At 44.9% G+C, this 26,717-nt stretch overlaps 1 protein-coding gene across 6 annotated transcripts in view; it reads right to left on the minus strand.

The window, feature by feature from the left end:
• The window catches only part of TLN2 (talin 2), a 421,578-nt gene that overhangs the window by 87,184 nt on the left and 307,677 nt on the right, over positions 1-26,717 (minus strand). For all 6 annotated transcript variants that reach the window (XM_070421588.1, XM_070421561.1, XM_070421564.1 and 3 more), the window contains 8 exons: positions 26,084-26,186; positions 16,151-16,359; positions 14,748-14,867; positions 13,520-13,717; positions 12,320-12,459; positions 4,981-5,074; positions 2,987-3,076; positions 972-1,094 (listed from right to left, as the gene is read on the minus strand). In XM_070421588.1, the coding sequence (XP_070277689.1) occupies positions 972-1,094; positions 2,987-3,076; positions 4,981-5,074; positions 12,320-12,459; positions 13,520-13,717; positions 14,748-14,867; positions 16,151-16,359; positions 26,084-26,186 (1,077 nt within the window). The remainder of the gene's footprint in view (positions 1-971; positions 1,095-2,986; positions 3,077-4,980; positions 5,075-12,319; positions 12,460-13,519; positions 13,718-14,747; positions 14,868-16,150; positions 16,360-26,083; positions 26,187-26,717) is intronic.

The following is a 26,717-nucleotide window of genomic DNA, read 5'->3' on the forward strand; positions in this document are numbered from 1 at the left end:
GGAGTTTGCTGCAGGCTTCTGGGAACAAAGCCTCCTTGCTCTGAAGAAAGCCTCAAGAAGCTCTTCTGTGGGCCACGAACAAGGATGGACCCGGATTGACTGTTTCTGGCAGCCACCTTAGGACCATGAGGGAGGACACCCAGCCTCGGCATGAAGCTGACCCTCCTTCTGGCAGATGGGAGAGGCAGGGAAAAGTGGGCGCAGGCTGATGGCATGGCGCTGCTGGGTCAGCCAAGCCTGGAGCATGCCCTTCATGAGGGTTTCTAATCTCATTGCCTAACGCATCCTTATTTTTTTAGGCCAGTATTTCCAATAGCAAATAAGAAGAATGAGTAATATGGCTCAGGGGAAAAGTTAATATTTGGTCTCTAAGAGGACAAGAGGCTGGAGGAGAAGGTCTTTTCTTTAAACCCTCTGGATGCATTAGACTAATAACAGGGAGAAAATGAATATGTGAGCAGCAATTTTAAACTTAATTCATTTCCCCTGAGATTGGTGGGGTAGGATAAAGATAGGCAATTTCATCCCCCAAACTAGGGATGGTTTTCTTTGGTTTAGTAAAATCATCTAGGCTCAAAGCAACTGCCAAATGATAAATTCTTTAAGGTAAATGCTGACATTTTGAAGCTTCAGTCACGTGAGCCCGATAATTATGGGAAATGCCCAGGACAGTCGAAGAGCAAGGAACATGCCTGATGGCGTCTCTGCATGACAGCATTGTTTTCTCCCTCTGATGCTAAAAGGATCATGACTAAGGTTTTTGCAATTCTAAAACCTCAGGGAGAATTTGAATTATGTAATGCCTATCCCACCCCCCCCCCCCCCACCCGCAAAAACAAAACAAAACAGAAAAACAAACACAAACAACTCATCTGGAGCTCCCCTATGCCTCCCACAGGGATCTGGTCCTCCCCTAGTCTGCACAGGACACAGGCTGCACTGCAGGGGAGGGGGACCAACCAGTCCCTTACCTGAGCTGCCGCCTCTGTCAGCCCACAGAGAGCCTTGGAAGCAATCCCTACACACTCCCCAAAAGCAGGAAGGTCCCCGGTCTTGGCATTCTGCGAAATCCCTGCCATCGACTCGCCCAGAACCTGCAAAACAAATAACCAACAATATTCTCTGACCAGCATTCTTCAAACCATGGGGTAAAGGAAACTATACTTGCAACTTTAACATTCAAAGATGCCTAATTTACAATATTGGCCATTATTTCCCTTTATTTGCATTAACAAAGGATTTAAGACAATTATGTTGTTTCTGTTCCATAAAGAGAATTGAATAATAAAAATATAAACCTTTTACCCAAAAGTTATCTCTATCTCAAGAAGAAACAGTAAATATACTCAGGTCAATAAAGTAAAATCTATACAGGGCATCCCACAGGGGAATGGTCTGGACTGGGAACTCTTAATTCCCAGAATACAAAAATCAGACACATCCATTGAGCTGTAGATGAAGTCACATCCAGAAAGCAGAAGACACACTCCTCCTGGTATTATCTTACTTATTTACAGTAAAATTTAAATGTCTTTATGAAGCTTATATAATCTGAATACTAATAAGGTTTCCTAAATATTATATTTTCCCATATTTTGAACATCATTGGTATATTTTCTTCAGAGGTCTTTAAAATAGCAGCTAAAGGGGATTTTAGTATTCAGAATCCGACCCAGAGAGGTCAGGCACAAGGTCACAGAGAAGGTCATGGGCAGAGGCAGGGTACCTGCCCCTTGTCTGGTGTTCTGTCTTCTGTGGGCCTCACCAGGCCCCCAAGGGCTGGTTCTACCTTCCAGGATAACAGATGTTGGAACGGAAGGCTGTTCAACACAACCCCTTGGAGAGGCAATGGGATTGCTAAGTCTAGAATGCAAGGCAGAGCTCTTCATTTGTCAATAAGCCGCCTTGGCTGGGTGAAAGAAAAAGAAACTCCCTAAAATTGTTTGGAGATAGAAAATAATCCAGCTTCCTTAAGGACTTGCAAAGCACAGAAGTTAGAGGGTATTTTCAGATACAGTATTTTCCTCTCCCTAACTCTGCATCCCTCTTTGGCTCTAAGTACGGGAAAAATATGTATCCTCCCTTAGACAACCCATCGTTCCATAAAGAACGCTGGACAGGACAAACCCTAGTCTTCGCCCAAGGCAAAGCAGGCTCTCCGGACACCACCAATAGAGATGTCTCCCTGAGGCTAATGTCAAGTGATGTGAACAAGCAAAGCCAGACTGCCACTGCTCAGTATCCATTCATCTCGCTCGCATTTCATTTTAACCAGATTCTGGCATTCTCAAAAGCATGGATATTAACATCATGGGTTTCTCAACCTTTTAAAAATTATTACTCCTAACATTTCCCCATAACTGCCACCCACGTCAAATTAATTACTAAGAAATAAGATTTTGTTGAATAAGGTTAAGGTTGGGGGGTGGGGCACAAACCGTTGTATTACCTTAGATTTTTCTACCCACATCCAAAAACGTCCCCCACAGTTTCACTCTCTTTGAGAATGGCTGCCGTGGATGGATGGATGGCAAGGAGGACACAGAAGAGGGGCTCATATAAGCCAAGGTCACTGAAGGGCTTTCCCCAAGAGTTCAATCCCAGGTAAAGAAAATACATGATTCGGTTCACAGTGAGACCCATCTGTGATATGGTGGAAGCAGTGGCTCTCAATGTGTGGCCCCTGGACCTCAGGGGCAGGACCTGGAAACTTGTCCAAAATGTACAATCTCAGCCCTACCTCTGATCTACTGAATCAGAAACTCAAGCGGGGGAGGGGGGGGCCTTGCATTCTGTGTTTAACAGGAAAGATCCCGAGATGAATCTGGTGCAGGGTCATGTTTAGAGAAGCACATGAGCCCAGGGCTACAGGAGAAGACTTTATGACACGTGCAGCAATACAGAGCAGCTACGGGCAGATGCATTGGAAGCACGTCTGAGCCCCTCCCACACCGAGGAGGAATGTTAAGAGCACAGGCCGGCTTACCTTGGAGTTTTCCATCACACTCTCAATGCAGTCAAAGTAAGAGAGGTCACTAACAGGTTCATTAGGATTGTCCAACATCCCCTTGACAGTCTACAGAAGGAGAACACAACTTAAAAAGCACGCACGTATTACAGAACAAGAAAAATTCAACCTAACATACCAGCAATCAACTTCCCTCCCTGCACAGGATTCTGGTCATGATCACTCATTGACCCAGGTAATTGAAAGGAATTTATACCAAAGTATCCATGACATCAGATTTCCGGCTAAACACACAACACTGAATGGAGGAGTGGGTGTGTGCGTGTGTGTCTCAGGTTATTATTGATGGAGAGGAGGATCTTATTTTCAATTACAACAGAGAAGCACGGTATCTACAGGGCAGGGAGAATTTTTTCTTAAAGAAATCTGTAAGTTAATGCAAGGCAACATATTTATGGTACATCAGTACAATTTCTTTGCTGGATAACTCCAAGGAGTTTAAATTTTAAGAACACAACCATTTCTTCATGATTAGTAGAGCCTGTGGTTTTCAGTTCTGGAACCTTTTCATGGTAGGCCTGAAAGAAGGTAACTCCCCTCTCCCCCCCCGCAAAAAAAATGCTCAGTGGGATGGTTTGCTTCTTTTTATTTACATTTGAACACTATAGAAAATGTCCCCTCTTGCTTAGGTCCCCATCAAGGAACTGCATATACGGATTGTCTCTTCTGTCTTTGTTTCCACTTCACTGAAAGTGATCCCTAGCTTTCATGTTATAATGACCTTCGAAGCTGGAAAGTCTGGAGGTACAGTCATTCAACCTCCTCCCCGCTGAGAGAAAATGTGCACGAGGACCCAGCATCCTTTGGGGCACAGCCAGCAGAAAGACAGGGTCATTTACGTTGCAAAAGGTTGCGTGGCAGTCATGGTAGAAACTGCTGAGTTACTCAGAGATATGAGGGAAAGAGGGTGCATAATGGAGTTCATTTCATTGAAGAATCTCCTCTCACCCCTTGTATAATCAAAATTGTTTTAGCAACAGCAATTCTGAAATAGTCATAATTTTGGCAACCAAGGATACCATTAAGGCATCCATTTGCACCTAGGCCAAAAGAATTCATTTAGATCAACAGCCTACATATTTATATTTGCAAACATGAACAGACTGGAATTGAGAAATAATTCACCCAACGCAGGAAACACTCTCCACAGTTTTCAGAATGCCTCAGTCCCGTACGAAGCCACTTTTCACTTCCAGCACTTCCGCCTGCTCACAATGGCCTATTGCCATGGTCAGACTGAGCCTCAATCAAAGCCCCTACTGGCATGGAGGTATTCCCACCAGGCCAGATCCATGTTAATCATCCAGAAAACTCAAGGTACATTGGGTACAACCAACCCATAACTACTGAGACATCCATTTAGCTGTTTCAGAAGAACCTAGATTGATTAAGACTGCTCTACATACAAGTAGGCATACTGTTGGGCATAAACCAATTTTAAATTAGAAATAAACCATAAGTATGAATATAAATGTAAAAGCACCCACGCTGTGTTCTACCCCATGGGCACCTTGGCCATATGGTATGAGTACCACTTTTGGGTTTTGTTTTATGTGGTCCTTACATATTACAAAATAAAATATATGGGGAAATCATTTTTACTCAGAAAGCACATCTATCTCAGCTTCTCTCAAATGCCTCAGAATAACCTCTCCCAAACTTTTCAGGTAGAGCTTGCTCATCTTCAACCTACACCCAATACCATAGGTCTCTTTCAGTTTGAAATAAAGAATCCTTTAACAAAATAACTCTCACCCTAGTGGAAAAAGGGGAAGCAGGGATGGTAATCCCACCAAATCTAATCTTTCTTCATTCCTCCCACGTGGATGGAACTTTGGCCTTGATAGTCTCCCAGGAAGATAAAAGACAGCACAGAGGAGAAGGAACTGACCCCATGGGCAGAGGACAGACAGACACACTCTTGAATGCTCAGAGGCCTGTCTGGGACCCACCTCGAGCTCCCGCAGGGCATTGTCACACTCCTTCTGGCCGGGTGCTTGCTGGGTGCACAGTGTGATGAGTTGATTGATGCTCTCTGTCACAGCTCTGTGCCAGAACAGAAAACATGGGGTGCTTTTGTTTAAAAAAAAATCAGCAGTAACTTCTCCAAGGATACTTTGCAGGTTCATTAGAAATACAATGAATTCACTGTATAGCCTTGGGGACCCCAGTAGAGCTCTACTATAAGGATTTAAACAACCAGGAAAAAAAAAACCCACTCCCAGGAAAGACAGAAGGAGACCCCTTACCTTGCTTCCAATTATCCATTTGATTTACCCGTAAATGGTATTGAAAGTTCTCCTAAGGCAGTATGACCATCTTATAATATATTCATAAGAAAGAATTCACAACAATGTTGCAAAAAGCAAAGAGATCATATTAACACTGATCATGAGGAGCCCCAAAAGAATAACATTATCAGAACAAGGCTATTTTGGGTAGCCTTGGAGTAGTTTGGAATATCTTGTATATTTTTAGACACAGTGACATATAGTAGTAAACTCTGTCTATAATTTTTAAATCCCCACTTTCCACTAAATTCTATATAATTGACTAGTTCCTAAATGCTATCTCAAAATTATTCTTTAAAATAGCAACTTTCTTTGTTAATACTAATACTTGTATGATTGATTTTACATGTGTTTCTATTTTTCTTAGAACTTAAAAGGCAGCCCAGATTTTTTTTTCAAGGACTGGAATTCAAATTATTCCAGCACCATTGGTTTAAAAGGCTATCCTTTCTCCATTGAATTGGTTTTGCAATTTTGTCGACAATCAATTGGCTATATTTGTGTAGATCTACTTCTGGATTTTATTCTTTCCCACTGATCTATGTGTCTAACCCTTCGCCAATACCACACCACTTTGATTGCTATAGCTTTATACTAATTCTTAAAACTGAATACCTTTGTGTTTAATAAATTAAAAAAAAAAACAGAGTTGAGATCATTCCCTAAGGGGCTGCTACGAGTAAGGAGCAGACACAGACGGAAACCCATGCCTATCTAACTCAAACTCTTTTCAGCAGGGTCATAACCAGTCCACACTTCTGGCAGGGCCTGAAACCTATTCATGGTTACTAACCACTGCAGCTAGCAGACAACTACAACAAAAACAAAATAGGGCACATATTGCTGTTAATTATTAACACTGCCTAATATAAAAGATAGCTCATTTTATTAGTTAAATTCACTTTGCAGCTTCCCACAGAATATCAAATTAGATGTAAATGATGTTGGAATGTACAGTGGTAATCAGCTTAATTACTTGATGAGGAGATATGCTTTGAATTTTAAAATTTAGCCAGGGTGAGGGGAAGAAGGAAATCACTCCGGAACTCAAGAAAGAACCCCGAACACGGATTTTTGCCACACTAACTCTAATGGTTTATTTATTTGGGGAAAAGTGCTTAATTACGGCCTCACTGGGAAGTACTGTGAGCTCCATGGTGCAAAGCAAAACAAGGACCCCTGGGATGGCAGGGCAGTCCCTAGTTCTGACCACTTGGAGGGGCACCCGTGAGTACCCACCAGAAGCGTCCCTCAGAGGGTCCCACCCCACGTTCAGGGTGGCCGCCTTCAGATGCACCCAGTGGACAGGCTGACGATGCCAACATGACAAAGGGAAGAGAGTCCTGAACTGCGATGACCTGATCATTCGGAGAACATCACACAGCTTTCCGTTTCACTGATTTCTCTCGGTGTTTCCTATTTATCTGCACTTTTAAAAAACCTACCTTTAACGTGAAGATTTTCCAATTAAAAACTAAGGATTTATAATTGATGAATCCAGAGAATATATCACTGTTCATTGTCTTATTTTTAACTATTTTGTAGATGTAAATTTTTTTTCAAATAAAAATTTCGGAGTTAAAAACAACAACAAAAAAACCCCAACAGACTGAGTTTGTGGTTAGAAAATCCATAAAAGTGCCTGCACAACACTGCAGTCTGAACGAGCCACTTGGGTGACAGTGATCCACGACCGAAGAGCATGATTTAAGTATCATTTATCCACATCACTCATTTTAGCCTCTGGATTACACAGCCAAATCGTCAACTAGGTAGCCCAGAGGCAAATGGTTATATAGATGCGACAATGAAAAATAATATTATGTTTCAAACTACAGCCGTTATTTACAAGAACAAAAGATTAGAGGCAACACAAATACACCATGATAAAGGATTGACTAAATAAATGTATTGTTCACAACAGAATCCTGGGTGCCCATTAAAAGTCATAATGTATAGGGTGGGGCAAAAATAGGTTTGCAGTTGTAAGCAAAACAGAGTTTATTTTGTATTATTATTTAATTATGTATTATTTTTCATATGAACAACTATAAACCTACTTTTGCCCCACACTGTATAATAGTATAAGCCTAATGCCATAAAAGAATATTCATGACACATAATTAAGTAAAGTAAAATTTACAAAACAGTATAAACAGTATGAGCCTACAACTGTAAATACATAAAAACTAGAGGCCCAGTGCACAAAATTCATGCACTCGGGGGGGCGGAAGGGGGTAGTCCCCCAGCCTGGCCTGTGCCCTTTCACAGTGCGGGAACCCCACAATCGATTGCTCCAATGAGGTAGGCCCCACCCACCCATCTGGGGCTCCTCGATGGATTGCCCCAAAGAGGTAGGCCGGAGCCACTGGCCTTGCCTCTGCGCCATGCATGCAGCGTCAAGCACCCGCCCACCCGCGCATACATACAGCCCCACCCAACCACATGCATCCACTACACATGCAGCCTCCTGGTGTCGCTCGCTGTGGCCTGAGGGCGTCACTGCATGAGGGCGTGATGACCACATAGGTTTTTATTAATAGGATGTTTACAGTGATTTTACATTTTTTAAAAATATTTTTTTATTGATTTCAGAGAGGAAGGGAGAGAAAGAGAGAGAAAGAAACACCAATAATGAGAGAGAATCATTGATTGGCTGCCTCGTGCATGCCCCCTACTGGGGATTGAGCCCGCAACCCCGGGCATGTGCTCTTGACCGGAATTGAACCTGGGACCGTTTGGTCTGCAGGCCGATGCTCTATCCACTGAGCCAAACCAGCTAGGGGTTTACATTTTTATTTTAAAATTTCAGTAAATCTACTAAAAAGTTATGAATCAACCAACTTATACTATCAATAAAAATTTGGCCCAAATTAGCAGCATCTGTTCTATATAAATCCCAATAGGCCTAAACTGTAGTTATTCTTTCCTACAATATTTAAAATGATCAAATCTATGCAACTTTATTTTTAAGAACATAAAAAAGTTAAATGACCATAATTCCATCATCTATAGATAGAATTCTCTTGCGTGTTATTCTTTATCTAGGCATATCTAGCCAGTCTCAGTTTTTAAAAAATTGGGATCTACAACCTCAGAGGTTAAAAGGGGGCTTTCTGACATACAAATCATTTAGTGTTTAGAGATACTGAGTTGATTTACCTAAAGTTTGGGAGCTCTGGTGGGAAATTTTAGCTAGACATGGAACTGGATTAGGAATGAGAGAAGAAAATCACCAATTTGCGCTTTTGATTGTGTAGTTAAGGCACTAAATATCCCATAAGAAGCTTGGAGGGAAAAAAGCAACACCAGACATTTCCCTCCCTCAAGGGATGAGGTGCTTAGGGAGGGGGTAAATAGCAAACCAAAATCCACCTGCAGTTTTTCCAGCATCTTGCATGCACAAGGCTCAGGACTTAAAAATTACACAGTTGAACTGTTGTTTGATCCAATGATCCCACCTCCAGGAATATATGCTAAGAAACCCAAAACACCAATCAGAAAGAATATTTGCACCTATATGTTCATAGCAGTGTTATTTAAAATAGGTAAGATCTGGAAACATCCTAAATTCCCATCAGCAGATGAGCAGATACAAAGGCTGTGGTACATCTACACAATGGAATACTATCCTATTAATAAAAGCCTATGTGGTCGTCACGCCCTCATGCTGTGATGCCCTCACGCTGCAAAGAGCGATCACCAGGAGGCTGTGTGCGCAGTGGGCGCATGTGCGTGGGGGCTTGACACTGCGTACGCGGAGGCAGGGCCCGTGGCTCCACACAGCAAGGCCTGGGATCCTGAGGCACAGAGGCTGGACCCCCGTCTCCGACCTACCTCTTTGGGGCAATTCATCGAGGGGCTCCCACACTGTGAGAGGGCACAGGCCAGGCTGGGGGGATGCACCCCCCCCCCCCAAATGCACAAATTTCGTGCACCAAGCCTCTAGCGCATCTATAAAAAGGATGGATCTCTTACCCTTTGAGGCAACATAGAGACACACCTATGCCAACTGAAATAAACCAGTCAGAGAAAGACAAATAACACATGATCTCATTTATATGTGGAATCTAATTAACAAAATAAACTGACCAACTAAATAGATCTAAAGGCATGGAAGCATGGAACAGACTGATGAATCTCAGAAGGAAGGAGGGAGAGAGGAGCAGGAAGAGCTTAACCAAAGAACTTATATGTATATATGCATTCCCTGTGGTCACAGACAATAGTGTGGTGAAGGCCTGGGGTGGGGCAGGACCTGGGAGGAGGGGGGCCAGAGGGGGAAAAGGGGAAACATCTGTAAAAATCTCAACAATAAAGATAAAAAATAAAGTAAATAAGACCAGGCATTTTAGCTCCAGGAAAATAAAAATACAATTGAAGTCTGGTTGAAGAGGCAAGACAATGACTAGACAAGGCACAGAGAAGGTGCTGGGGGTACGACACCAGGCAGGCCACAATGGATCCTGAACCTTGGGGGGCAAGATGCATGCCAGACTCACAGGGAGCACAAAAGTAATGAAGGCCTTCACCAGGGGCACGGGTTCCACATGGCAGGGAAGGCTCCACGTGGACTGGGGTCAGGCCTGAGTGTGACCCTGATTTGGATAAAGGGAAGAGAACATTCTAGAGGAGACCAACAACTGGAAGGAAGGCCCAGATGAAGGGACTGGCTGTCTCTAGGGCTGGGAAGGCAGTGGGGCTGAAATGAGGGCCACAGTGATCCGATCCCTGCTGCTTACCTGCAAGTGAACCTAAGCTCAGCACCACTGGGAGGCCGAGATGGCTCAGGCTCCTGGTATATGCCACCTGCCCAAACTCCAGCAGGGCCATGCCTGTCTTATCCATAATGCACGCCCAGCGCCTGCTCTATCCCACATCCGGCATGTGGTACAAATGTGGGTAATGAATACAGCCCAACCTGGGAGAGCTTTACCAAGAGGCGGCTGCCTGACTCACCTGGCCTCCTGGGAGCTTGGCTGGGAAACCACCCCGGGAGCAGGGCTTGCCAGCACGTGCCAAGAAGCCAGCAGGAATGTGCCAGCATCTTCTCGCAGCAGTTCCGTCCTGAGATAATCATTTCACATAATGATTTTTAAGTGCTGACCTGGCTATAAAACCAACAGGCTGGGAACTCCCGGTAGACTGCTGAAAGCCAGGACAACACAGGCAAAGAAAGCTTTTTCACCTAAAGTCTTGCCAGCCTTTCCTCAATGTCACCACCAGGGGGCCTCCAGGTCCCCACAGAGCCAGGTCACCGCAACATTTCTTGGTGGTGGTGGTGGTGGTGGTGCGGGGGTCTGCGTTTCCTTCCTTATCTGGCTTTTGAAAGGCCAGTTCTTACTCTCCCCTTCTTCCCACAATTTAAGAGAGTGAACAATACATTCTAAGCTGAAAACTGTAATTCTGAAATGATGCAAAAAACTGAAGATAATGAAAAACATCTGCGATCAGATACCTGGAAATGTCAATTGCCTTATCCTAAGGTTCTTTGTAGAAAAAAAGAACAATCACTGGAGGGTTTTATACCAGAAACAGCTGCTCAGCACAGCACACATATCCCCCTCCCGCCCCGGCCCTGGGAGAGACTCACTCAAACTATCACAACACACAGCATAAGATGGAAGTGGGGAGACGTCAGGATATTTTTCCAGTCTCCTAATGGCTCTAGCTACTGTTTGAAGCTAAAGTATGTATTTGGGAATAAATGAAGAAACTCGAGGATTTTCTGAGGAACTGCCCTGATATGTCTAATCCTCCCCTCCCCCCCCCCCCCCCAAAAAAAAATAGCACTACAAGCCATGCGGGGACCAGAGGCAGGTTTTCACTATTAGTACCATGGTATCTCATGCCCTGAGAACTGAGAAGACCTTCAGGATGATGTGCACACCCCCACTTTGCAGACGGGAAAGTTTAGGCAGGTGAGGGACCCTACGGTGTAACCTAGTTAGTAAGCAATAAAGCCTGGACTGTAATTCGGGCCTCCTGACTCTGACAACTTAAAAAACAGCCTTTGAGCTCCCAGGAGAGAAAGCCATAGAAAAACAAATGAGTAAACTCATAAGACCAAGTTTAACAATGTAGAATTGAAGCTATGCTTTTTAAAAACCAGTCATCTGCCCATTTTGAAAAGTTCCCAATTAGGCTTTAGATCCTAATGGTTTTGCATTTAATCTCTTCCTGCTGCCCGCTTTCCTGTACACGTGAGGATGCCAAGTAATGTCAAGAAAACCTGCCCACACCACCACAGCAGCAGCAAACGCCCTCCCCATTCAGGTCAGGAGAGTGAGGTGAGAAATTTCCTGGTGGTCATGAGTTTCTCTGCACACTAGCCTTCGCTCACTGGTTACCAAACTCATAGCCACAGGGCCCTGGGGCAGGCACTGTATTCTATCACCCACTTCCTGGGTGGGAACAACAGGAAAGAAGAACAATGACATCATCCAAAACGCAGATTCCTGTTTTAATGTATTTCCAAGAACTATTTACTCCCACGGCCACCCCGTTCACCCTAAACAAGAATCCCTCTGCATGGGGCAGACTGAACATGTTTCCGTCCATCTAACACTGCTGCCAGGCGGACAGGCAAGTGCTCAAGAAATGAGGAATGGCTAGTTGAGTATCATTTTCTTTTCTTTTTTAAAAAAATATTTTCCAGTATTTTCTGAGTTGTTTTTCCACACGCATATATTGCTTTCATAATCTGAAAAACATAACACTCTTTTTTTAAAAATCGACTTATAAATCATTGAGGGTCTTAAGTCTAAGCAAGGCCAGCGGAAAAGGCTGGAGGAGAAGACAGGTTCCTGCAAACGGGAAAGCACATGAAAATGAGCCAGTTTACTGAAACCCTAGCGTCTCCGCCACTCTGGGCTCCCCCTCTGACAGCACCAGGATGACACCAATCCTTTGCTCAGCAAAAGCAGCAGGATGCCAGCATATCCGCAAACACTGACCCTGCTTATCAACACACGAGAAGCCCATTTCATTCCGCTCTCACCTTGCAGCTGCAGCGAGGAGGTTTTTCGCATTGGGGGCTCCTGGGTCCACAGAGAGAGACTTGGCAGCTAACAGCAGCTTGCTGGATGCCATAGAGATATTCTTGAGGTTCCCGATCACCTGGATCTGGTCTTCTTTGGTCTGAAAGGTCAAGAGGGGCCGGAGTAACTAGGGATGCTCCATCACTCCTGGCAAGCCGTCAGAGAGCTGGGAGCAGCGTCCTGGGATAGAAGCAAGGTATCTACATAGATTGAATTAAGCCCAACTAGTTTGCAGATGCCTAACTTGTTGGGACACTGACTGGTGTCTACGCTTCCCCAGACAGACACCCAGACCAAGAGTTGCAAAACAGGACAGAAATTCCTCCCCAAGTGGGTCAGCCAAGAGCTGTGCTATCTCACAAGTAGAGGCACTAGAGGGAGGGGGAGGGAGGGGGGCGCGAGCACGCGCACAGTGCACAGGCCAGGTCACAGGCCAGCGTCTTGCTCAACAATGCTGGAGTTGTCAAGGGGCCCGTCCGTCTCAGCCTGGCACAGGCGGCCAGCCCTGTCTCAACAGTCAGAGCTGACTGCAACCCACAAGTTCCTGACCCGGGAGAGGGCCCATTTCTCACCCTCTGTAGATAACAGAGCAAGAAGCACCCTGGGTGGCTCTGTTAGGGAGATGGCAGGAGCGCGGGGGAAACAGCTCCGCAGGCTGGCACCAGACCAGTCATGCTCCCTTGCTTTAAACCAGGAGTTTATCTGTTCGTCTGGAGGAGGTGATTTTTAATCCTCTGACTCAGTATTAGATACCGTCCCTTTAGATGGGCCCGCCGAACCTCAACAACACGGCCTTTTACTCTATTACCGCACTCAAAGCACAGGATGTGGAGCTATACTAATCTCGGCTAAACATGTTCCCCCCTCCTCTCACCACCCTCCCTCCAAAAGATGTAAATAAAGTGACGCATTTTGTTGGAGGTCTGTGGGAATCGTTCCCCATCTCCAAGAATCACCTCACACAGAAGCTGATAGCATCTTGGGGATGCCACTCCGGTGAGATCACGGAGCTTCCTAAGCGGCAAAAAGAACGCAACAGGGTAGCCTGTGGACAGGTTCCCCGTTCCTATTTGCCCAATCGGCCTCAAGGGTGGCCTGTCCATTGGAGTAGAGAGGTGAGGGGTCAGTTCCAGACTGCCCCCCACCACACACACACACACCTGAGCTTGGCCCGCCATCTCAATGCCAGCATCGAGGAATTCATCGAAATCGTCACTGAACTTCCCGGAGGCTGCAGCCAGCTCCCCGCTCTGCCCGCGGGTCGCATGGACCACTTCCCCAGCAGACTGGTTCAGGTCGGCCGCTGCTTGGTTCAGTTCGCTCTGGGCTTCCTGGAACGGCTTTGTGCTTGGAGGTAACTGTGGGGAACAAAAGGCACAGCCCGTGAGAAGTTCCCTTTGCATGAGAGAGATAGAGGAAGGGACTGTGGACGAAGACAGATTCTCCAGGGATGCGTTTAAGTCACTGAGACTGAAGGCTCTGTGTGGCCTGAGCTCATGTTAAATTTGACCTTCAACATATATGCATTCATTCACCCATTTACATTTGTTGAATACCTATTCAGTGCTAGACACTGTGGTTCTAAAAACAGTAAGACAGCCATCCTCAGGGGCTATGGTCTCCGAAGTGGCTCAGTCAGGACTCACATCTGGGCAATCTGCCTCCAGGATTCACTCTCTGAAGCACAACTCTCTGTTGTCTCTCTTAGGCGGAAGCTCTCAAACCTTTAGCTCTTCAGAACTAAAACACTGATGCCAGTACCCTCCCACTCCTATTCCTCCAAACTAACAGCCATCCATTTTTATGAGTGGCTTTTGCTCATAATATAGCTTGGCTACAGAACAGAACCGTCACCAGCAGAACTATGACTGTATATGAAAAGTTGCAGAGAGAGGCTAGACTCTCGCTGTCACACCCCATGCACTGCTTGCACACCTGGCAGGTGCCGGGCACCAGACAGAAAAGAAACAAAGATAAACAGGCACACGCCTCTCAGAAGGAGGCTCACAGAACAGGGAAGGAAACAGGTCCCAGGTGAAACCCCTCACACTACCTCTCCTTTAGTGAATCTCGGGACACATCTCCCTCCATTGCCTGATCGTCATTGTCTCAGATGCTCTGATAACAAGTCGGATGATCACCTACTCCCCCCTTTCCTGTCTCACTGGGATGTCCCAAGAGCAAATGGCAAATGGGTTTCAAGAAAAAGTGAACTTTAAAAGCTCCACCTGGAAACTTCACTGAGCAGAAAGCCAAACAAGGAAAAGGCAGACAGGCAGGAAGAGCAGCCTCCTAAAGGAGAGGTTGGCTCTCAGAGAACCCCTGGGGGAGAGAAGACCCCAGTGAGCTCCATTCCCCGAAGCCCCTTCCCAACCCCAAACCTCTCACCGAGTCCACAAGTAGCTTCTTGCTGGACTCCCCGATACTCTTCAAGGCCACGTCCACATCCTTCTGCCCGGGGAGGCAATTCACACAGTTATTCAGGGAGTGTGAGACGGCCTTGGCCACCTGCGTACACGGAAGGAGAAAAGCTCTGTAAGAAAGCGGCTTTCCGTACATTTTTGCACGTGTTGGGAATGAGCAGTGACAGTATGCAGAGCTGAAACAAGATGGGGAAATGGTCCACCAGCATCTTCCTGACACTGTTTACCCTTAAATCTCCTCCTCTGGCCTCTCCCTGTGGTAAATATCCTGTCTTGGCAAAGGGTATGACACACTGAGACAGTACACCCTGCTTTTCCCCAAAGCCAGGCTAAGTCTTAACTCCTCGATTCAAACTCTGAGCTTGCCAATATCATGTCAGGTGCTAAACAAAGATGTCTGATACCAAGAGAAACAGAAAGAGCTTCCCTGTTGAGAGCCCTGCAGAAATCAGAGAGGTGGAAGCAGGCCTGGAGTTCTCTGGGTCACAGTTCATGGGGCTGTGGCTGATTCCTGCTCAGCGACCCTCTGAGTCATCAGCCCCCAGCCTCACTGCCCGAGGGCAGGCAGCCCGCTCCGAGCACTTCCAGACCCACCTGGAGGCGCCCACAGGATGCCTTTCAAGCAAGTGTGAGGGCCCCCTGTTTTTACTCTTTGGAATCCTCAGTTAAAGGGCAAGACCTTAAGATGTGGGTTATGCCAATCTAGTCACTGGTGTAGAACTTCGCCCAGGAGGTCTCTAACCAACTAGGTGCATCAGGTAGTTGAAGACTCCTCCTAAGAGGCAGGAGAGAGTCAGAGTTTAAAACTCCGAGTGGTCAGAGCAAGTACATCTACCTTATCTCGCAGGCTAGGAAGCGGAATACCTTCGAGCATATGTAGGCCCAAAGCAAACAGGTTGTGTCCTGACTCCTAAAGCTCCAAGGGCAGATTTCAACAGAGTAAAGTCCCCCATACTCTCTGTTGGCACATTATGTTGGCTACTAGGCAAGACTTACTAAAGTAGGTATTAAGGCTGGCTGGTGTGGCTCAGTGGTTGACCGTCGACCTATGAACCAGGAGGTCAGGGTTTGATTCCTGGTCAGGGCACATGTCCGGGTTTCAGGCTCGATCCCCAGTAGGGGGTGTGCAGGAGGCAGACAATCAATGATTATCTCTCATCATTGATGTTTCTCTCTCTCTCTCTCTCTGAAATCATTAAAAAAATACTATTTTTTTTTCAAAAGTAAGTATTATGTAGGTAAGGGTAGCATTGTTATGGAAGGTCCTGGAAACACCCACTGAGTAAGTGTTCACACCAGAAGAAGAATGCCCAGGAGGGAGCCTGCTAACACATCCACTTTAGTGATGACCACCATTCCGGGCCTCACCTGGGCCAGCCTCTGCTGACTCTCCGCATCTCCAGGAGCAATCAGAGCCTGCTTGGCTTCTTGGATGAGCATGGCCGAGCCCTCCATCACATCGCGAGCAGAATCTAACATGGCGTGTGCAGCTGCAGGGTCACTCGTCGATGCAGCCACTCCACGGGCAGCCTGGGCCAGTGTCTTCAGAGCTTGGGCAGTCTCTCTAGCTGCCACTCCTGTGTATAAAAGCCATCTAAAGTCATACTTGGGAGTAAACCTCTAGACTGGAGCCTCCTAGAAAGAAGAGTGGCACACCTGAGCTCCAGATTCCTTATTATAAAATTTGAATTGCTCTGCTTCTCAAAGAAGTCGCCCACACCACTGGCTCTGGACCAATCCAAGAGAGACATTCTAACAAATGCCATGATGAAAACTATTTCCCTCTGGTTCCCCTCACCCCCACTGCCCCACTGCTCCTAGACCCAGAACACCAAGTGCATGGGATCACACACAGGAGACTCACTCAAACCCACCTTTCTTTTCAATTGTTTTGATTGGGGCATAAGCTTATCTATATAAAGCCCTAATGTGCAAATAGACCAAACAGTGCAACAACTGAACAACCAGTTGCTATGACGTGCGCTGACCACCAGGGGGAGCGCACGGAACATGGCGGGCTTCGGCAGCAGGTGGCAGAGTGCGGAACATTGTGGGCATCGGCCATGGTGGGATAGTGGAGCAGGTGAGTGCAGGTGCCAGACAAAAGGTGGAGCGCCAGTTGCTGTCATTGGGGCAAGCCTCTGGTGGTTACTGAAAATTTTTTGCTCCCACACACTGCGGTCCTGCCCAGCACTTGTACCTGCTGCTGGTGCCGCCCCGTTTGCACCCATGGCTGCGCTGGAGCCGCCGCTCACACCCATTGCCAATGCCTGGTGCCGGTCTCATCGCTTGTGGCCCTGATTGCCCCTAGGGCTTCTCCACCTACCTCTGCTCCTGAGAGGTGATCAGACAGCAGCCACCATTCACACTCACTAATGGCACCGGCCCTGCTCACACCCGCTGCTGGTGCTGGCCCCAACTGCTGGCCCCAACTGCTCCACGCCATCAGCGGGTGCGAGTGGGCCCCCGTCAGCATGTAGGAGCGGAGGCAGCGGGAGCGAGGCTGCCAGGAGACCTGGGACCAAGGACCGTGGCAGGAGGGGCAGGGCGGGAGTGTGGAGGATGGGTCACTGCAGCCTCACGGTCCAAAGGTGCACCAATTCATGCATTGGGCCCCTACTATACAATAAGTGAACAAGTCTCTATGGGCAGCTCAGCGACTTTCTACTTGCGTATCCATCTACATATATCTGTCCTCCAGATGGAGACATAGAACATTCGCATCACTCGTGCCCTTTCCCAGTCAATGTCCTCTCATACCAGAGGTCATCACTATTCTAGTTTCTATCACTTTTGCCTGGTTTTACCTGTTCTTAAACTCCACGTTGATGGAACCACACAGTATGTATCCTTTTATATCTGGTTTCTTTCTCGGACCATAATGCTGTGAGAGTCACCCATGTTGTTACCCATAGCCGTTCATTCCGTTTTCTTGGTGTGTAGTATTTCATTTACATGAATACATCAACATCTGTTTATGCATTATTCTGCTGATGGACACTTGGATTGTTTCCTGTTTGGCTACTATAAATAAAGCTACCAAGAAAGTTCTTGTACACGCATTTAGGTTGACATATGGAATTGTTTTTTTAAAATATAAACGTAGGAACACAATTGCTGGGTCACAGAGTAGTGTAAATTTAGCTTTAGAAGTACTACAAAGCTTTTTTTCAGAATGTTTTTTACCATGATGCACTCCACCAGAAATGTATGAGAGTTCCAGTTGCTCTGCATCCTAGGTGAAACTTGCTATTGTCAGATTTTTTACTTTAGCCATTCTGGTGGGTGTGCAGGTGCCTCTCACTGAGGGTTAATTTTTATATCTCTAGTGAGTAATGATATTGAGCACTTTCTCACTTAATGGCCATTGGCATCTCCTCTTTTGTGAGAAGCCTGTTCACCTTTCAATTCACTCCTAAAGATGTTGGGATTTGGTGATGAACTACGGGTATAAACTGCTCCTTAAAAACTCTGGCGCTACCTCCTGCAGAATGAACATGAGCCTTCCTACACAGCACCTAGTCCTTTGCGACCCAAGAAGAGGACGCAGACTGGAAATGCCAGAGCACGTGACAAAGGCACCTGAGAATCCTGAGAGTTGCAGAAGAGCCGACCTTAGAGCTCATCTCTGAACCGTTTCATAGACAAGGCCCGGCGCTTGTCCATGAACATGCTTTTAGAGGCAGCACCAGAGCCAGACCTGAGGTCTTCTAACTTCTGGGTCAGACTCTCTGCACAGTGCTCTCTGGGATAGAGAACAATGAGGGATCTTGTTAAAGGATATAACATCGGCATGAAAAATACGCAAATCAATTTTTTCTAAAGGCTTTGGCTGGACGGTCTCTGGGGGCCACTGCGTGTGGCCTTTACCAGCCATTGCTTTCGCTGAATCGACAGACACGGCGGGTGGTCCTCTTCTTGCTGAGGATGATGAGGGCCCGTAATACAATAAAGAGTGCAAAAGGCCCAGCTCCATAAAACAAGACAACTGTACAGCACTGCAGACTTGCTGACCTGTAAATGTTTAGTACGCCACACAAGCTGGGACATAACTCTACAACCTAATCAAGGCAGGTTACAAAACCACAGTCCACCGCTTCTCACACGGCACTTCCGTGTGCAACATGCAGAATCAAAGATTTTGAACAAAGTGCTTTCTGAGGCAGAGGAGAAGGCCAGGAGAGAAAACACGAAGATAATAAAGCGAAGGTGGCGGAGAGAAGCAAGCTGCGTAAAACAGCCATTCTACTTTACGGTTAAGCTCTGGCCCAGGGCGGAAGGATGTCCCTGTGCAGAAGGGCTGCAGATGAGGTGTGGTTAAGACCTCATCTAGCTCTGGCTCTGCTGCTCATTAGCTGGGCGGCCTAGACTGTTGCCTCAGTTTCCCACAAGTGTTAGGGGAAGCTCTGACTGTTGAAAATCGTAGCCTGTGGCTTTTAGATCCTTCCTCTTTGTCGTATGAACTGAATCCATTTCTATTAGAGTTGTATATGACTTTGGAAAAATAAAAACATTTATCATACACAATAAGGAAAGTCATGTTTATGCAAAAGTCCTTTACTGAAACAAGACTATTTTTTTAAAAGGCAGAAACCAGAAGAACGGAGTTCTGCAAGCTGATGCTTGTCCATCCACATGTTTTCTACCAAGGACTCAGCATGAAATCTCAGGGCACATCCCGGGTTCTCTTTGGAGGAATCAGGTTTCCCAGAAAGAGGAGGCCACACCATCAAAAGGATGGAACAAGGCCGCCAGAGGCTGGGAGCCCAGGGAACATCTCGGGCTGTCCATGGCAGAGTTCACAGCAGCATCCTCAATGTAAGGAAGAGAATCATCAGAGCTGGTCCTCAAGCAAACACCACCCTCCAAATGAGACTGCTCCACAGTCAGGTGTGCATGACCGTGCCAGAGCTGCCGTGGGAAACAGGAAAGCCGGCCACTGTTTCAAACCCACAGTCCTTTGAAGACACACATCACTTCCCCAGAATTCTTGCCTCCTGGATCTTAAATTATATTCGGTAACAGAGTCTTAAGAAGCCACGTCCGTGATATAAAAGATAGTGGGATTTTTTGTAGTTATTCTTGATCAGAATTCATGTAGATTGTGTGTAGACAGCATTAGACCACATAGCAAACTCACAAGGTTAAAACCAAGCATGACAGAGTTTTAATCTGTCCCAAGGGATGTGGAAAGGCATCTGCCTATGGAATTGTATCCGGCTGATCAGAAATACATTTGGAATACTGCACTGGCCAAACAAACACACATCCGCTTCAGAATCCAGCCCTGTGGCAGCTTCTGTAACTTCTGAGTCCCACACACCTTAACCGTGGACCAGGGAACTGAGGCCCAGAGCGAGGCTGCCATTCGCGCTCTCTCCTTGCTTCCCACCCATTCTTTAACTTTCCTGCCTTCAACAGGGAGAGCAGGGCCCTGCTTTTCCTAAAGCCAATGGGTGTTCCTTAAGTCTCTCGTAGGTAACTGTCTGGGCAGCAACTACCTCTCTAGCTCTAGAGACATCCCTCTCTCCGAGTTTCCTCTCTCCAAGGCTGCATGTTCTCATTTCTTTTGAAGGTTTCTATTGCTCGGCCTTCTTCAATATATTTGAGCTCCTCACGGTTCCATCTGATAAACTTTTCTCACCCTACCACTCCCCCCCAGGCAAATATATCTCCACCGTTTCAATCATTATAATTTTATTAAACATTAACACATCTTCATCTCTAGCCCAGACTTCTCTACCGAGGTCCAGAGGCAAATATCTAGCTGCCTAATGGGTACTTCTACTTGGATATGCTGCAGGCACTTCAAACCTCCGTTTAAAGTGAACCTGGCATCCAGCATGCCCGCCAATGGTCCTGCATTTCCATCGCAGGGATTCCAACATCTCCTCATTCACCTATCAGGCCGTGGTACAAGCTGTCTTTCCTTACTCCCATCCTGCCACTCCCAGCCAGTCACCAACAGTCAGGTCTCTCTTTAACCCGCCTCTTCGCCTTCACTACCATCCCTCATGCGGATGCATGCGATAGCCTTCTCACTGGTCTCCCTGCCTCCAACTTTGTTTCCCTCCAACTTATTTGCCCACAAGAGGAAGAGCAACTTCTATAAAAGGCAATGTAAACTGTATCCGTGGGGGAAAACTCTTCAATGTTTTCACATGCTCTTAGGTTACATTTCAAATGACTCAAATTGGCGTAGGAGGCCTTTAGGATCGGACCCCCCAGCCTACCTTTCCAGCCTTATCCTCACACCTCCCCTCCTTGCCTTTTGCTGGACCCTTTCTCAGTTCATTTGGTCAGCCTTCCTTTCTCTCTCACCTTTGGGACTTCATAGGTGCTGTTCCCACTGCCAAAATGAATGGTGCTACTTTTAGGTGGTTTTTCAGACACCAGCGAGACAGTCTGTCATCCTGAATGTTATCAGTGTCAGATGATGTAAGGTGTAAGGCAGTCTTTGCTCCATTAACAATACATTTCATCATCCAGACAAAATCTGGCAAGGTTTCAGGAAAGTTTAGAAATTCTTGAAACTTAAACCTCTCCTATGCCCTACGCTTTTAAGAATTTATATATACTTTTCCTTCTCCTTGAATGCTTAATGAGCCCTAAACAATCCTTAAAACCCCAGGTGTCAATTCTACTCTGAAAATGTCCCTTACCCTCCCATTAACAGAACTGTACATTCTTTTCTTTGCAGGTACTATATTATGCTATGCCATAACTCTTACTGTGCTCTTATTTTCCAAGCAATAAATACACATAGCTATTTTAAAAATGAGAGAGGATTTTGTTTATAGTAATGGCCGAATAACTTATTGCAGATGAACCGTCTCTCAGAAAAACCACTAGAAACACTGGAAAAACATACACACAAAAACATCTGTTTGAAGGCATTGTAAAGTCACCAAGGCATGAGTTTTACCTTGATGAGTGAACAAAGAATGAAAGCACAGAGAAGTGAAGACAATGTTGCATTTTCCCTCAAGGCATTTTTAAATTTGTAAACAATTTTGCCAGAAGCTGAGAAGCTGAGCAGAGCTTCCTGAAATCTCATGGGTCTGGGAAGATAAAAAAAACCACAGTTCTGACCCCAAGAAACAGCGATGTCCTGGTAAACACCACAGATGTTTGGATGGGAGGCACAAAGGACTCCCCGCTAAAAGGAAAGCTGGAAATAGACTGCACTATCTCCAATCAGTTCAGTCCCTCCGCATATTACGGTGATCTGCCGCTATCTTAACCACCTGCTGGGAGCAAAGAATAATCCTCTGTACGGAAAGAAACACAAGCTGGAGCCTCAAATTATCTCTACAATGTAAATGCCAATGATTGGCAATATAGATAGATAGATAGATAGATAGATAGATAGATATAGATATATAGATATATAGATATATATCTCACACCAGGAGGTAAAGACCAATGGCTGAAAACAAAGAGGAGAAAAAACCCAGACAATACAAACAGGTCCATACATGATTCTGATATTGGAATTATTAGGACTGGACATTTAATAACTGCAATAAAGATGTTGAAGAAATTCGATGATAAGATAGAGAGTTCCAGCAGGGACATGGAAACGATAAGAAAACAATCAAATGGCTCTAATAATACTGAAAAATATGATATTTAAAATAAAAAACTCCACAGAAGGGGATGAAAGCAGAATAGACACAACTAAAGAGAAGAATCATGAGCTGCAGATAAATCAAAAGAAAAAATCAAGAATGAAGCATAAAGAAGAAAAGGTGTATCCTGGCTGGGTGACTCAGTTAGTTGGAGCATTGTCCTGTACACCAAAAGGTTACAGGTTCAATTTTCAGTCAGAGCACCTGCCTAGGTTGTGGGTTCGATACCGGTCAGGGCACACATGGGAGGCAACCAATCAATGTTTCTCTCTCACATCAGTGTGTGTGTGTGCGCGCGTGTGTGTGCGTGTGTGTGTGCGCACGTGTGTGCGTGTGTGTGTGTGCATGTGTGTGCGTGTGCGCGCGCGCGTGTGTGCGTGCGTGTGCGTGTGGGCGTGTGTGTGTGTGTGTGCGTGTGTGTGTGTGCGTGCGTGTGTGTGTGTGTGTGTGTGGGTCCCTTCCTCCCTCTCTAAAATAAATAAAAAACATATCGTCAGGGGAGGATTAAAAACAATAATAAGAAAAATTATGGAAAATATAGAAAAGAGCATAGGAGACACACCAAACAGTGAAAATGGCTAACTTAAGTGGTAACTGAACTCTACAAAGAAGACAAAATAAAAGGGTGGGGCGGGGGGGGGGGGGGCAGAAGCAATATTTGAAGATACAATGGTTGAAAGTTTAAAAAAAAAGCTTTGGTAAGACAACAAATCCCACTTTTAAGGAGTACTACAACCCAAAGCAGGATAAATATGCAAGAAAATTCCTCTGGGGACATTGCTTGAAAATCAAAGGCTGAGAAAATTCAAAAAGCAAGTAGAGGGGAAAAGTAAAATCACATTACCTTTAGAAGAGTAAACTGACAGCTGACTTCACAAGAGAAATAAAGGAAGCCAGAGGACAATGGAATAACATCTTCAAAGGCTGGCAGAAAATAACTGCCAACCTAAAATTTTATAATAATTGAAATTATCCACCAAAATTAAAGGCTAAACAAAGGCATTTTTAGAAAAACAAAAACTGAAGGAATTGGTCACAGTAGACTCAGACTAAAGGGAGTAATGAAAGAAGGTCTTCAGGTAGAATGGAAATAAGGCCAGGTGGAAGAACAGAGACATAGGAAGGAATGAAGAGCCATGGAGATAAACATGGGAGTGAATCGATCTATACCTACTGCATGAAGCAATACTGAGACTGAATTGAGGAGATTAAAATGTATGTGGAATTAAAACACACGGCAATGAATGAGTTGGAAAAAATGTAAATATAATTTAAGTGTCCCAAGATTCTTGCACTGTCTGGAAAGAGGTAAACATGGTAAATTATATTAGACTTTAAAAAACGGTAATACTCAATGAATGTACAACTAATAAATTAATCAAAAGGAGAGAAATAGAATTGAACAAATACATATAAATCTGAAAGAAAGCAAGAAAGGGGAGAAAAAGGAACCTAGAACAGCTAGGACATAAAGAAAATAGTAGGATGATAGAATCAAACTCCAGTATGATCAATAATTGCAGTATATGTAAATAGATCAAATATCCCAATTGAGAGAAAAAGATTGTCACACAAAATAAGAACTTCTCCCTCCACCAAAGAGCAGCTACATGATACTGACAGGATACACATTAAATATAAGCACTCAGAAAAGTTCAAAGTGAAAGGATGGGAAAGGATGCATCATGCACACTATAATGAAAACAAAAGCTTCTATGCAGAAAACTATATAACAGTACTGAAAGGAAAATCTAAATAAATGGAAGAACATAACCCATTCACAGATTAGAAGACTGTGATAAAAAGTCAATAATTTGCCATTTACCCCAAACTGATTCATGTAACTTCAATTTAAAAAAACACAGGGTATTTGTGGGTGGGTGGGTAGAAACTGACAGGCTGATTCTAGAACTGATGTGGAACTATGAAGGGCCAAGAATAGTCAATACTAACCTGAGGAAGAACAGTGTTGGAGGACTTACATTATTAGATATTAACGCTCAGTATATATAAAACTGTAGTAATTAGAAAAGTGTGATACTAAGAACAGGCAATTAAAGGAATGGAAAAGAAACAAAGGAACAGAGACCGACTTACACATACATGTGCTCATTTAATTTATAATAAAGTGCCAATAAAGACTACTGGGTTTCAAAAAGTAGTGCTGGGTCAAATGCATGAACATGTGGGAAAAAAACTAAAGTAGGACCCTATTTGCACGTCTACAAGACTCAATTCCAGATTGACTACACTTCTAAATGTAAGAGGTAAAACAACAAAACTTCTAGACTGTAACAGAGGAGAATATCTTCATGATTTTGGAGAGGCACAATTTTAAGTACTAACCAAAAGGAAAAAGTACTAACCATAAAGGAAAATAAGTGTAAATCGGACTATTTTAAAATTTAAATTTTGTTTTTCAGCAAACACCTCTATGAGAGTGAAAAGATAAGCCAAGATACAAGAATATACCTAAGGCACATGGAATTCATACAAACAAATAAGAAAAGGATAGAAAATTCAAATTTTTAAAAATGTACAAAAGACACGAACAGGCACTTCACAAAAGAAGTTACCCAAATGGCCAATGAAAAGGTCCTCAACTGCATTGTTCCTCAGGGAAACACAAATTCAAACCACAATGTGCCGCTGCTCCACACTTAACAGAATGGCCATGGCTGACAATACCAAGTGGTGACAAGGCTGACAGGACAACTGGGTCCTTCGTTATTGCTGGAAGGAGCGTAGCTGAATAGCTGCACAGCCCATGAGCCAGCAATGCCACTGAGCTGCTGAAAATGTTCCATTACTCGATCTTGATGGTGGTTTGGGGGTGCATTATATTTGTGATAACTCATGAAGGTATATATTTAGGATGTATGTTCTCTTCTGGATGTATATTTACTTCAAGAGTAATGTATATCTCAAACAAACAAAAAACGTCAAGCAGTAGCACAGAATAACAAAAGCAACAATCCATACCCACTCCTCCCCCTGATTCCTACTCCTAGAGCCACTCAGTTCTTATGCTTTCTTCTGATTAATGTCATATTTTCAAGCAATGGGCTTACACTGAAACTCCTGTTTCCATTTCAGATAGCTATAGATGTCCTCCTGGGTCTACTTCTGACTACACGAACATTTCCTTTCTTTTACAACCTGGAGTTTTTCCTAAAGTGGATCACTACACAATCTGTTCCTTACAGTGTACTCCTGCCATCTCCAGTACTCAACCACCCCTCTCCCTGCAGACCTTGAGGCTTTTATTCGGCTCTTTCAGTTATTACTGATCTATCTCCTTCCATCTTTGAAAATTTCATTGATATCTTGTTTGTTATAATCTCCTCTTTTATTCTCTTTGACCTTTTTACCCTCCTTTTCTTTAGTGGGATTTCAAGAGTCATGGGCAGGTAGTCCCAGAAGTTTATAATTACTGTTTGCTTATAGTCTAATAGGGGTGTGACCCACTAATAGTTTTTTTGGGGGCGGGGGTCATATTTTATTAGGTTTTTGTGTGCAGAGCATTAAGCCAAGTAACAAGCATGTGGAAAGTGCTTGAAAACGGTGTTGAGCTGCTAAAAAAAAAAGTCAGGTTCACCGTAAAGTCAATGAATTCCCACCCGGCGGTCTGCCCCTCGCCCCATGGCATCGGGACGGGCGTGAGTCTCACCTGTGTAGTGCTCATTGCCTTGAGCAGCGCAGGTCAGGAGCTGCGCCATGGAGGAGCCCACTGCTTTAGATGTACTTCCCAGGTCCTGAGCACATTTTTCCAGCTGCAAGAATATTCAAGCAGGGAGGGAACTTAGAAGAAAAAACATACCCAATGAAATCTTAGCATAGAAATAATGCAGACCAAACTCAGGGCCTTAGCTCTTTCCCAACAAATGCACCAGTGGCGCAAAGAAGTGGGTGATGGCGGGGGAGGGGGAGAGAACCCTGCTCCCCTGCTCCAAGTGCAAACTATGAGGAGTTAGGTAAGTTACTGAACCTCTCCAAGCCTCAGCTTCTAAAGATGGTAATACCCAGCTCAGAAGGTTTGCAGAGAATTAATGTACATACTCAACAAATGGTAGCTATTAGTATTATGCCTTTAGAGCTAATTTAGAAAGTCTGCAACAAATCCTTAGTGAGAATTAATTATCCCTTGGCAGGAAGTGGGCAGACATCCAGCGGTACCACCTTCCTGGCCTGTGGGACCATTAACATTGCTCAATTTGATCATTATACTTTGAGGAGCTCTAACCAGAAGGAAATGCAATAGAAATGGAGGTTTGGAGTGGTAAATGAGATTATGAAAATGGGCA

The sequence above is a fragment of the Myotis yumanensis genome, unplaced genomic scaffold, assembly GCF_028538775.1.
Source record: "Myotis yumanensis isolate MYYU_CA2020_CCGP unplaced genomic scaffold, mMyoYum1.0.hap1 SCAF_1, whole genome shotgun sequence".
NCBI lineage: Eukaryota > Metazoa > Chordata > Mammalia > Chiroptera > Vespertilionidae > Myotis > Myotis yumanensis.